Source organism: Mauremys reevesii, linkage group 20 (genome assembly GCF_016161935.1).
Source record: "Mauremys reevesii isolate NIE-2019 linkage group 20, ASM1616193v1, whole genome shotgun sequence".
In the NCBI taxonomy this organism is placed as follows: domain Eukaryota; kingdom Metazoa; phylum Chordata; order Testudines; family Geoemydidae; genus Mauremys; species Mauremys reevesii.
Genome location: NC_052642.1, coordinates 19616567 through 19630765, shown reverse-complemented (window position 1 = coordinate 19630765; position 14199 = coordinate 19616567). Strand labels below are relative to the sequence as shown.

Below are 14199 nucleotides of genomic sequence, written 5' to 3'. Positions count from 1 at the left end.
GAAAGGTTACCGAGTATCTTTTCATTACAGTTGTCGTAAAGCTTAGATAATGTAACCAGCAACATTCCTCTGTGAGCCTGGTGGCCAAATAAAATAGTCCAGTTGCAGAAATCATACCAAGAAAAGGGAGAATCCTTTATTAAAAATGTAATGTCTCTTGTAGCTATTATTCAGTTTCTGTCTTAAAATGGCACTGAATTATAGATGGGTTCGTAGGGCCTGATTATATGAGTTGCTGAGGTCCCTCAACTGCCATTGATGTCAGTGAGAACTGAGTGTGTATAGGATCTTGCAAGATCTGGCTCTAATGTCCCAATTCTAAAATCTTTAGATTTTAAAAACATAAGAATGGTGTAGGTCAATTATAATTTGTTTTAAAATAAGAGTGGTTGGGGCCTTCTAAAATATTTTTTGGTTGCCATAAGGAACTATAATTTTGGAATTGTGGAATTTTCCAATTCTTTGTTTTGATTTGTTAAACTGGGAGTGAACCTGTCCCTCACTACCTGACTTTGGATTGAAATTTGGGGCAAATGAGAAACAAGACCTCATTGAAAACCGGGCATTAGTTGAACTACACTGGGTAAATAAATTAACCCCTAATATTGCTCGCAATTTAAATATCAATTATTAAGTCGATGTTCAATTAATTTAGCAATCTCTTTTTGTTTTGTAATACACTGTACAAGCCAATCAGTGGCTGCTGAAATTAACTAATGCCCTAAACAAAATGGAGTGGCTTAAATAAAACTCATAAGCTATTTATTGCAAGTATACTACAAATCAATAGAGATTACCTCTGTTATACTGCAAGACAAAACATTAAATATCTTTTTTTCCTTGTGAGGAACTGAAGTGTTCTGCTGCTTATGGTTTCCATTAATGGTGTGCCTATTATGAATAACTGAGGAGAGCAGGGTTAGAAGAAACTTACCAGCACACACAGGGCAGGATGGTGCTCCCATTGAAGTCAGTGGAAAAGCCTCCATTGACAGCAGAAAGGAGTGAGTAAAGAGTATTTAGTAGGATGCTAAAGGCCCAGTCCTACTCACAATTAAGTCAAGCTCCAACTAATGCCAATAAGGACTGTGGAATAGGGTCCTTAGCATGAGTCCTGAAAATAATAGTGGAATATAGGTCTTGAAAGTAAATAATACATCTAGAAAGTATCAGAGGGGCAGCCGTGTTAGTCTGGATCTGTGAAAAGCGACAAAGAGTCCTGTGGCACCTTATAGACTTGGACGTATTGGAGCATAAGATTTCATAAGCTTCTGTCCATTTATCCTTTTACGTAGGGATTATCCAGTTTGGCCAATGTACATAGCAGAGAGGTATTGCTGGCACATGATGGCATATATTACATTATATAGATCACTGATGATGCATTGGAAAGGTTTTAGCTGAGGACTTTCTTGTTAAGAAAGAAACCAACAGAATTCCACTGGCTATCACCTACAGTCCTCAGCTAAAATCTCTCCAATGCATCATCAGTGATCTACAACCCATCCTGGACAACAATCCCCCACTTTCACAGGCCTTGGGGGGCAGGCCAGTCCTCGCCCACAGACAACCCGCAAACCTGAAGCATATTCTCACCAGCAACCACACACCGCACCATAGTAACTCCAACTCAGGAACCAATCCATGCAACAACCCTCGATGCCAACTCTACCCACATATTTACACCAGCGACACCATCACAGAACCTAACCAGATCAGCCACAGCATCACCGGTTCATTCACCTGCACGTCCACCAATGTAATATACGCCATCATGTGCCAGCAATGCCCCTCTGCTATGTACATTGGCCAAACTGGACAATCCCTACGTAAAAGGATAAATGGACACAAGTCAGATATTAGGAATGGCAATATACAAAAACCTGTAGGAGAACACTTCAACCTCCCTGGCCACACAATAGCAGATTTAAAGGTAGCCATCCTGCAGCAAAAAAACTTCAGCACCAGACTCCAAAGAGAAACTGCTGAGCTTCAGTTCATTTGCAAATTTGACACCATCAGCTCAGGATTAAACAAAGACTGAATGGCTAGCCAGCTACAAAAGCAGTTTCTCCTCCCTTGGTGTTCACACCTCAACTGCTAGAAGAGAGCCTCATCCTCCCTGATTGAACTAACCTCGTTATCTCTAGACTGATTCTTGCCTGCATATTTATACCTGCCTCTGGGAATTTCCACCACATGCATCTGATGAAGTGGGTATTCACCCACGAGAGCTTATGCTCCAATACGTCTGCTAGTCTATAAGGTGCCATAGGACTCTTTGTTGCTTTTTACATCTAGAAAGTGGCTTTTGTGGAAACAGAGTGAAGGGACTGGACAAAGATTGTCAGAAAGGGTTTCAGTGGTATTAGTGGGAAGCTCAAGCTTGAATTTTCTTGACTACTTTAGTATAATGATCAGTGAAATAAATAATGTTTAATAATGTTTAACTTTGTTTATGTTAAGAAACATTTGCCTTTGATTCTCTGGATCCATCTGAGTTTATAAATATGGCAGAAGCTAAACCCTATATTGTATTAAAAGTAGTTTACAAGTCTAAAGGCAAAGGTATGTAATTTTTCCTTCATATTTTATCAAAACTGTATATTAAAGACAGAAATAATAAGTGATGCATGTAAAATGTATTGAGCAGCAAGTTCCCCAAGGAATTTACTGCATGTTCAGCAGTGCAGCCCATTTTCTAATGTTATTCCTGCAAACACTAATGACTAAGTATCTGAGTAATTTTACTCAAGTGAGTAGTCCTATTGGAGGCAATGGGTTTATTTATGTATAACGTTACTCATGTAAGTTTACAGGATCAAGGCTTTTTTTTGCCTAACTTGTGTAAAAACAAGGATATTGGCTTAGTTAAGGAAAGTCCTTTACTTATTTTCCGTGTTTAACTCTCTACTTATCAGTTTTCTAAATGGAGAAGCCCTAGATGGAGAGCTGTATTGTATTGTATTGTACAAATGTTTTGTATTGTTCCTGGGATCCTGGTGGTGCATTCCAGAACTCTACTAAAATTTATAATGTATAATATGCTGACTCCTGCTCCCATTGAAGTCAGTAGCAAAACTTCCACTGACTCTAATGGGAACAGCAGCAAGTCTGTGTTTTCTAACATTTTTGAGGTAAGTATTATACTGCTGCTAAAGATAGGTTAAAAAGTTCCACAAGGATCTTATAAGAAATTTATTGTGGAAAGTGAAGGATTAGGGCTCCATTCTGCAAGGCGCAGAGCACCAGTTGCCATGCTTCTGATCATCCTCATTCCCAATGACTTCAGTGAGAGTTTAGGGTCTTCAGCAGCTTGCGGGAAAGGCTCAGAATCTTTCAGGATTGAACACTAATAGCATTTTGCTGAGACATGCATGTGTAGACAGTTATTCAACATATTTCTCCATACTGAATTATACCAAATTGTGTAGTTATTTTTCTGTGTGTACAAATAAATGGAAACCAGGATAAGGCCACTGAATTCATTTCAGCTTGTTACTTGGCGTCATCTATCGAAGGTGTCTATTATCTTAATATTGAGGTGACTATTAACGTAGGGCCAGATTCTGCCACCCTTATTCACATCAACTAATATATTACTCCACATGTAGTCCAACTGAAGTCAATAGGACTACTTGTGAAGTAAAACCCTTACACTGAGTAGTATATTAGAATCCATCTTGGCTTCTATATGTAACACTTCTTAAAAAGATGCTATAAAGATTAAACTTAGAAGCAATTTTAATATACTTGACCAATGCACTGTACAAGATTTGAATAGTTATGAGTAATAAGCCCTTTTGTGTGTGTTTGTGTGTGTATGTTATATTTTGTAGACTCACTGACTCTCGGATGGCAAATGGTGGATGTATTTCAGCAAGAAAGTACAAATATTAGAGCTATCTGGACACCTAAAGAGTTTTCTACACTTGTTCCACTGCATCCTGGGAAACTTCCTTATAACATTATGGGTTATACTTTTAAGCATGTCTCAAAAGGTAATTTGAAAAATTAAAGTGGTCACAGTACTATAGATGAGAAAAATATACACTCTTGAATAATGTATCAAATGTTATCAGCAGTCTAAAATCTTGTCAACTTCTCAATAAGAGTTCCTTTAGTTATTTTTGTAGTGATTATTAAGTAACGGAACACTGAGAAAATGGTGGGTCTGATACTTAACTGTCTTGCATCTTGTGTAGCCATTCACACCTATGCAAAGTAAGTATAAAATGCTACCACCAGTCTAAGTGGACATTTCTGACTTGGAAGCATTTTATACTCACTAGTTATCCTGCACTCACTTTGCACAGATGTAAATGATTACACAGATTCTAAGCAGTGGACAGAGAGTCAGACTCTGGGGTTTTTTTTGAGGCAACATGTGGAATTCTTATTTTGCTGTAACCATGAATTTAAGTTAAAGTCTACACTGAACTTGACCACATTCTGTAGCAAACCAGGAAGAGTGACAAATGTTTTCTCGGTCAAATAAGTTCTTTTTTAAAGTATGAATACAATGCTTTTTCATATCCAGGTTTTTGGCTCAATAGCCAATGTAACCTTCAAATAACATTCCTTTTTAGGGGCTTGAATTGTGTATGGTGCTAAGCATCCTTTACTACCGTTGATTTGAGTGGAAGTTCAGGGTTCTTGGTACATCAAAGGGTTGGACCCTTAGAACCTCCTAGTTTAATTTTTTATAATATTGGAATTTGAAAGGCAGAGCAGCTCCAACATAAAATACAGTCTATGCACAGCTGTAAATCTTTTAATAGTATTAATAATAGAACTTACATTCTTCAAAGCACTAAATATATATTAACTATTTAATTTGCACAGCCCTGTAGGAGATAGGTAAGTAAATGTTGTTGTTACCGCTCATAAGATATTTGATCCTGTTTATTTACAAATTATACAAAATCCTTTTTCTCTGTACATGTCTCAAAAGGTAATTTGCAGTAGTATAAAACAAGAGGGGACAGTTTCCTTGCTCACAGTTTCAAGCCTGCCTTTCCACCAGTGTCTGTCCAAAAAGCTCTCTCTCGGCTTTTCCTCAGGACCACACTACAAGTTTCTCTCTGTCTCCTTGTTCTGCTTGCTACTTTCTCAGCTTTATGCCTCCAGCATAACAATATTTATATTCTCATTTTACAGATGTGGCATATGAGACATAGATGTTAAAGTTAAAATTGTAAGTCTTGGTTGCCTGAACTAAACCCACATACAGGTAGCTAAATAAGAGGTCTGCCTTTGAGGGGTGCTGAGTGCATCGTATCACCTGTTAACTTAATTTGGGACACCTGAACGCCTCTGGAAAATCAGGTCTTTTACGGTGTATAAATATGGATATAAGCACTCAATTTTTTAAAGTTTGGCCTAAGAGGTTCAGTCAAGACCGCACATCAAGGAAGTAACAAAGCCTGGATTAAAAACAGGCACTTCTGGACACTGTATAAGACATAAGTAACAACTACTGTTTTGTAATTCCTGCCTTTGGCCTCTGTACTGAGTAAACCATACCACAGCTTGTAAAATATTAAATTAAAAATTAATTTCAGTTGCAGCTTTGATGGTGGGTTGCTGGAGGTGAGGACGGAGCAAATGGAGGTGTCAAGTGTGGCAACTAGGTTTGAGGACCGACCACAGATGACACTGGGATTTGGGGACAGGCAGAACAACAGAAGATTCTGGAACCAGGAAGTTGTACAATAGATGTCAGGGAACAGAATAGCCACAAGAAATGTAGACTGAAAGGAGAAACCAATAGAAAGAAGGAAAGAGCAACAGAACAAGAAATGAGGAAAGATATAGGCAAAGCACCAAAATAATTATTTCCATTTTTGTTTTGTATTGAATTTAAAAATCAATGGGTCATATTCTTGCTGGTATATTGAAATCAGGGCTTTGGAGCGGAGCCCAGAGCTGGAGCGCGGAGCAGCTCCGGAGCAGTGGAGTTGCAGGTTTTTGCCTGGCGCTGGAGTGAAGCCGGAGCACAGCTCCAAAGCCCTGCTTGAAACAACTATAATGGATCTCCAAAACAGCCATATATATATATGGTGCCAAAGCAGCACTGACATTTTCTGTATTTTGGCCAAGGCTAGCCCCGTCATACAGCCTGAACTAAGATCAGGGAGAGTCTGCACTGGAGCTGACATAAAGGCCATTGCCAGGTCAGGGTCTAGATGATAATATACTTGTTGTCAAGACCACGAACCCCAGGTCAGACCTAATAACGCCTCTTTGTGGTTCTTGACACAGAGGGCCTGCAGAGTGATTTCTGTGCAGCCTTCAAGGGGGCCAGCGCAAAGGGAGCCAGTTCAACACTGTAGAGTGGGGGGTTTTGTTTAATTTTCTTAATTGATTTTTCAATGTGCTATTATATTAAATTTGCCTAAGTGATATAACAGTTTAACAGCATTTGACCTTCTGAGTATATTTCTTTCGGTGTGGGTATACAGTATGCTATTTTTTTAATGTATTGGAAAATATAAAAAAAATAGACAAATCAATTATATCTACAGACTTGGCCCAGGCTCATTCAAATATCCAGTTAACTGTTTGTGATACATCCAAGGAAAGAAATAGACAGAGAAACAACCAAATGAGAAGAAAAAGGTAAACACTGAAATTATGATCAACAGAAATATTTTTATGTAATTCATTGTTTGTATCCTGAGATATTTATTGTTGCATAATTGACATTGTGCTGAACTATGACTGCAATAATTGGTTAAAGTTAAAAATTTGGGAAGAACATTAAATAGTTGAAATAATTTTCTACAATTTAGATTTATTTGCCTATGATTATTCTGCAGATACATCTAATCCTTGTCTATTCCTTTTAAAATAAGTCTCTCTCTTTTGAACTTTACCAAGTTATCCATTTTCAGCATTCAGTGCTGCAGTAAAAATGTACTTCTGTAAATCTGGTTTGCTTGTAGACAGAAGCTGACACAGTAGATTTAGTACAGCTGCAGAATTTATGTTCACACTCCCATGCTGCAGTTTTCCCATATGCTACATAAAAATGCTACACACTTTCTCACTCTAAAGCTGCAGTATTAGAGTGTTTAACTGATTTTTATGCCTTCAGCTTGGTTAATGTTTTCATTTATATACAATACAGTTTTGCACAACCTCTGCCAAACAATATATTGCAAAATAATTTACAGTAAAACCATAATAAATGTATACAATGTATTGATTTAGTATTAATTTTCAAACTGTGAAAGTCAATGGATCATAAATCTGCAAATAAACTGGCCAAATGAAAGAGATAACTGACCAAAAAAATTAGTCACCAGAGAATTGGCTGTGTTGTATATGTGCTTTTTAGATAGTTACAAGAAAAAAATATATTGGAGAAAGGTTCTGTAAATTATAAAATTAGTAACATAAAAATAATATAATACACTAAGAAATAGACCATTTCAATAAAATAGTGAAGAAAACCACCCAAGAATCTGAATCAGGGTCTTGACATTCTGTTATCATAATTCAGTTAACACGAAACAGTATTGGAGCTGCCTCTCCAGTTTCAGTATTTTGGGGGGAAGGGAGCAGAGGGTTCAGAATATATGAAGAAGTTCCTGAAGATGGTTTTATGTGTTATGTTAAAAAGGTATGTGGGGGAGGTGGGGGGATTTTTTGCCCAGTTTAAATGCCAGATCTCAGAGTCATAGAGTTTAAGGCCAGAAGGAACTAACAGTTATCTAGTCTGACCTCCTGTAACCCACAGGACACCACCACCACATGTTAAATCAACAACCAAAATTAAACCAAAGTCTTAGCACCCACAGCAGAATAAACTGTTATGTGCCACAGGCAAAGAGTGGAGGGAGTGAGAAGACCAATGATGATGAGGCCTTTGCAAGGGCAGGGAAATGATTGATTGAGATATACTCAGATAACCCTAACAAGTGACCCGTACCCCTACACGCAGAGGTAGTCTGTGCCAATCTGAGCTGTGGTAAAATTCCGTCCTGACCCAACATAAGGCAGTCAGTTAGACCCTGAGCATGTGAGCAACAACCACCTCAGAGCTCTGGCCCTCCCCGTCCAAAGACCCATCTCCAGCCATGGCCACCTCTGATGCTTCGGAGGAAGAAGTCAGGAAAAAACAACCCAGAATACATTTTGGGGGAATCCCTTCCTGGCCCCTGTGGCCGGCTGAAACCCTGAATCATAGGCTTTTAGGAGCATAAGTCATAAACCCGAAGTGAGACCCAGGACTGTTGATATAAATCTTATTGGCATGAATGGAAAGACTATCACTGAATTCTGTGAGCTTTACATCAGGACCAAAATGGATCATGACAGAAATCACTTTGGAGCTTTCCTAATGCTCATTAATTGATTAAACTGTGTGCTTTTATCAATTATGATGTGAAATCAGCCCCTGAAGAGCTTGATCCTACAAGGGTGTTGAACACCTTCAAGTCCCATTTACATTTAAGAAAATTAAAGTTAATCAGTCACCAATTCAACATAGAATTTAAGCATACCTTTAACTTTAAGGATATGCTAGATTCCATTTGACTTCTAACCCTCTACTCAGCCAACTAGAACCTATTTCTGATAAATGACATTTTTTAAAAAGTCCAAATGTTCTTATAAGTTGGTGAAGAACATTGCAGTTAATGTGTGGAAAAAGTTGTTCACCCACAAATGTGCATTTTACAGACTTGGAAATGCTCTGCTCTAATGGAGAAAAATTTCAAAAGTGGAAGTCAATGGGATTTGTGCTCCTAAGTACCTGGGAAACTTTTGAAAATGTCCCCATATGTCTTTAATTTACAGTTGTTGACAAGTTGATATCATGAACTGCTTGCTAATAATATTTTAGGTATTCTTTAAATTCTTGATTTTACAGATGTTTGTAACTACCTAACAAAAAAGTAATAGAAATATAATACCTTTTAGATGATAATTTACCTTAAGAATATATAACATTTTATTGTTAATAATTGTCTAGTATAAAGTCTTCTGTTTGTTCATATTTGTCAGGCTTCAAGAGTCTGACTTTCTATATGTACCTTGGATTCCATATAATTCCTCTACCATATTACCACGTCCTACATCATTAAACTGTCCATTTGATCTATATATAGATGCACTCCATTATATCCCTGATAATGCAACAATAACAAAGGTAAGCTTTGGTACTACTGTGACTTCACGTTTTAATTGATGTATCGATATTAATGATATTTAATAAGGCCCCAGGAGACAATAGGGGCAGCGGCAGCTATGATGATGAAGTTTGCTTCTTCCAGTCCAGCTTTTTGGCATTCCCACTGTCTCTTCCAGTGACCCCTGAATAAACAATATACAACAAGTGATGGCAACCTCATCCCAGTACAATTAACCAATCGAAACACATTTTGGTGATTTAAACTACAAACATTTCCTACCATTCTCTAGAATCTTTCAGCTTTTTATGTGAACCAATGACTTTACCAGGAGTCTTAAAGACTTCTTATCATAGTACTTGTAACTTAAACAATCCAGTTTGTACCAATATTTCTGTCTCCAACTTTCCTTATTTTTATAAACAATTTATATAATGGGGTGAGTCTGACTTTTCTTAAATTGGATTACATAGAACATAGGGCCTCTGCACAACAGAGTCAAAGGACCCTGTCTGTGCCTCTCCTTGTCCCATTGCTGCTGCTACTGGCTGTTGTTACTCATGCTTTGTTACATTGACTTTATTAGCAGCACTCCTGAAGTAAGGACTGTTCATGTGAGAATAGTTTCACAGGATTGGGCCCCAAATTTGGAAATTTGTAATAAAATTGGTGAAAAGTCCGATAATCTGTGTAGTATATATTGTCCCCAGAAAGAACAATATCTTGCCTTACAATTGAGCTAGTTATGTTAATTAGTTAAAAACTTCAGTAAGATCTTGGCATAATAACGTATCTCTATTCATTATCTTTTAGTTGCGTATACAACACGTGTTTGCATTAGGTTTCAGTCAATGCCTTGTCTGAGTTGTTGTAAACTCCTTTCAAGCAGTCACCAGACTAGTTGGATGGACACTATGGGATCTGATGGGATCTAACTAGGAAATCTAGGCAGACGTGATTCATAAGTCCTCTAAAATTTATTTTTTTTATTACTGGTGAGGTTAAAAATAATTTGATTCCAGACCTCAAAAAGACTTTCTGTACCAGGCTTATTAGGGCTGCCAAATCAGTCATCACATAGTTGTCCCCCAGGCAGAAAGTATTCTGTTCCGATCCAAGTCATTTTCAGGACTGAATAAAAATTGACTTCTCTGTTCATTCAGCCCTATTTGTGTTCTGAGACAAACGTGAAACATGGCCTTAATACATATGTCTGAGCTATTTTAAAAAGTAAGCAAAACACAAATAAACATATGGCTGATGTTGATGGAAAGACTGTGCATAATACAGTGAAGAAATCTTTCAAGGACATATCCTAGAGAAAAATGCCAAGGCCAGAGAGAGGTTGGGTTGTCTGTTTTGTAGTAATGCTTGCATAATCCTTGAACTTCTCTTGTTTTAAACTTTATTAGGTTCTGGGCTCTTGAAATGATGTGACTTGCTCACTTACATCAGATCGGTCAATTTTACTTTATTCTCTGCCCTTTTTTGGTCTTGACCACACCTTCAACATGTCACACTCTTCGGGCTCATGTATTGTACAGCATTATGTTAATTACTCCCGAGAATTGCAGTGAATAGGGTTTTTCTGAAATAAGGGTTTCAAAGTCAAAATCTGCCCTCAGATTTGCATGCAAAATGCCTGTTCAAGTAAATGGAAGTTGCAAACTTATATAAGGAATAGGGCTGTCAATTAATCACACAGTTAACTCGTGATTAACTCAAAAAAATTAATCGTGATTAATCATAGTTTTAATCGCACTGTTAAACAATAGAATACCAATTGAAATGTATTAAATATTTTTGGATGTTTTTCTACATTTTCAAATATATCGATTTCAATTACAACGCAAAATACAAAGTGTACATTGCTCACTTTATATTATTTTTATTACAGATATTTGCACTATAAACATGATAAATAAAAGAAATAGTATTTTTCAGTTCACCTCAGGCAAGTACTGTAGTGTGATCTCTTTATCATGAAAGTGCAACTTACAAATGTAGATTTTTCTGTTGTTACATAACTGCACTCAAAAACAAATCAATTAAAACTTTAGAGCCTACAAGTCCACTCAGTCCTACTTCTTCTTCAGGCAATTGCTAAGAGAAACAAGTTTGTTTACATTTACGGGACATAATGCTACCCTCTTCTTAATTACAATGTCACTTGAAAGTGAGAACAGGTGTTTGTGTGGCACTGTTTTAGATGGTGTTGCAAGATATTTACGTGCCAGATGCGCTAAAGATTCATGTGCATCTTCATGCTTCAGCCACCATTCCAGAGGACATGCTTCCATGCTGATGACGCTTGTTAAAAAATAATGCGTTAATTAAATTTGTGACTGAACTCCTTGGGGGAGAATTGCATGTCTCTTACTGTTTTACCAGCATTCTGCCTTATATTTCATGTTATAGCATGTTCGTTTTAAGAATCCTTTCACTGCAGATTTGACAAAATGCAAAGAAGGTACCAATGTGAGATTTCTAAAGATAGCTACAGCACTCGACCCAAGGTTTAAGAATCTGAAGTGCCTTCCAAAATCTGAGAGGGACGAAGTATGGAGCATGCTTTCAGAAGTCTTAGAAGAGCAACACTCTTAGGCGGAAACTGCAGAACCCGAACCACCAAAAAAGAAAATCAGTCTTCTGCTGGTGGCATCTAACTCAAATGATGAAAATGAACATGCGTCAGTCTGCACTGCTTTGAATAGTTATTGAGCAGAACCCGTCATCAGCATGGACGCATGTCCTCTGCAGCGGTGGTTGAAGTATGACGGGACATATGAATCTTTAGGGCATTTGGCACGTAAATATCTTGTGACACTGGCTACAACAGTGCCATGTGAACCCTCTGGTCTCACTTTCAGGTGATATTGTAAACAAGAAGCAGGCAGCATTATCTCCTGCAAACTGTAACCAAATTTGCCTGACCAATTGTCTGAAGTAGGAGTGAGTGACCTTTGTTTTATTTTTGAATGCAGGGTTTTTTTACATAATTCTACATTTGTAAATTACACTTTCATGATAAAGAGATTGCACTACAGTTTGCACTACTTGCAATAAGGGAATTGAAAAATAGTATTCCTTTTGTTTTTTACAGTGCAAATATTTGTAATAAAAATAAATATAAACTGAGCACAGTACACTTTGTATTCTGTGTTGTAATTGAAGTTAATATATTTGAAAATGTGGAAAACACCCACAAATGTTTAAATAAATGCTATTCTATGATTGTTTAGCAATACAATTAATTTTTTTAATTGCTCGACAGCCCTAATAAGAAAGAATTTGGCTTTGTGATTTAAAAATTAGGGCCAAAGACCTACAATGTAGGTTTCCAAAAAGGTTGTTTAGACATTTCTTTAGGTTTGGTTTTAGTATTCTACAATATTTCCAAATTAATTTTCTATGTCCAAAATTCATAAAACAAAATTAAGTAATGATAATAATTAATAAAGCACATTGAACATTTACTTTTTCCTCCTAGGTAACAGGGCAAATCAAGAATTCAGGGCTGAATAGCTTGCTTGATATTATGGCATTTCCACTTCTTAATAGTTCATCTCGAAATCCAGAATTCCAGTACCGAATGGTCTTAAATGGAGATGATCCAAAAGTAATGGATATCAATACATGTGTTCTTCTTCAAGTTTATACAGTGGATGTAGATTCTGGAGACCTTGTTATAATAGGTATATTAAGCAAGTATTATTACCTAGCCCTCTTTCTTTCCTCTATCATTTCTTTTGCTCCTCATCACACCTTCTGATGTTTGTGTCTTCTCAAATATAGAGCACAGAACTTTGTTTTATAGCACATGCAAACTGTTGAAACGCACCTCCTAGGGACTGTGAGGATCACTGCTAGCAGAGGCCTGAGAATAAAGTAACACCAACCTTTTTTTTTTATAAAGCATAGAAAATTAGTACAGACAAATATTTTAAACTGAAATGCAATTAAACCACTGTTTATATAACTACTTCTAGTCTATACTTTGCAACTGGATTCAAAAGAATGGATCATTTAGGTGATTGGGCCAGCATATGGCAACTATAATTTAATTTAGACAAATAAACAAGGAACTAGACCAGGTAATTATGTTCAAGGGAATAAGCCTTCCAGTTTACTGATCAGGAGAAGGATTTGGAATGTGTTGTGAGAAAAATAGTCAAAACTATCAGAGCAGTGCACAATAGCAGTAAAAAAAGGCAAAAAAGATGCTAGGTTATTGGATAAATCCAGCTCACCTTAATCACACAAGTAGTTCCATTGACTTGAGGGGACTTAGAAAAGAGATGTCAGTATTTGGCTCTGTATTAGCAGATGGACAGAACACAAAACAAAAGACACTACTGCTGCAGCTTTAGGCACTTCTTATATTTCCATCTGGAAAACCTGTGTAAGAGAAGGCATAGAACCAGCGTTGTTAATTTGGAAAGGATGCGGCAAAGGGTAAGAAATATGATACCAAGTCTTGCAATTAGGTGGAAGGGTAAAGGGAGTTGGGCTCGTTTTAATCAATAAAAAAAAGGAGTCATTGAAGTGACTTGTTAGAAATATGGAAAGTTAGGATAGGGATTACCAGAGCTGATGGACATTTTGAGACTTTTAAAAGCTAAGTAGCAATCTAAAGATGTTGAAAGTGGAAGTTTAACAGGATATTAAACTAAGATTCTTAGTGCCTGTTTATGGTGGCTTTTCAGATGCAAGTTAAAGATCTCATGAATTTTTAATTTTCAGGCATAGGAAATAACCCTGTTATCTTGATCAACAATTATATCTCTCATTAAAGCTGATTCTAATGTTCATGACCGTATGTCAGTTATTCGGAACACATAATGGCTTGCCAGGTTGGCTTTACACACTCCTTATGTTGCCATGATCTAACTCATTATTTCTGCGGAGCATTTTGGGATAACTTGGATATGAAAAGTGTTTCAGAAAATCAGAGTTTGTTCTGTTCTAAACTGAGAAGTCAGGCAGAACTGTTCCTCACAAGAAGTAAATTATATACAGAGTAACTTACCAGGAAAGGGATGGCAACTGTGATAAAAAATAT

The 14199-nt window shown here is 37.0% G+C and overlaps 1 protein-coding gene across 7 annotated transcripts in view; it reads left to right on the top strand.

Moving 5' to 3' along the window:
• The window catches only part of LOC120387279, an 80515-nt gene that overhangs the window by 34909 nt on the left and 31407 nt on the right, over positions 1-14199 (top strand). For 6 of the 7 annotated variants that reach the window (XR_005590095.1, XM_039507761.1, XM_039507762.1 and 3 more), the window contains 5 exons: positions 2467-2568; positions 3840-4001; positions 6528-6621; positions 9013-9157; positions 12628-12832. Coding sequence is in view for 6 of the 7 variants with exons in the window: in XM_039507761.1 (XP_039363695.1) it covers positions 2467-2568; positions 3840-4001; positions 6528-6621; positions 9013-9157; positions 12628-12832 (708 nt within the window). In the remaining variant the exon portion in view is untranslated. The remainder of the gene's footprint in view (positions 1-2466; positions 2569-3839; positions 4002-6527; positions 6622-9012; positions 9158-12627; positions 12833-14199) is intronic. The other variant, XM_039507763.1, reaches the window with a different exon arrangement.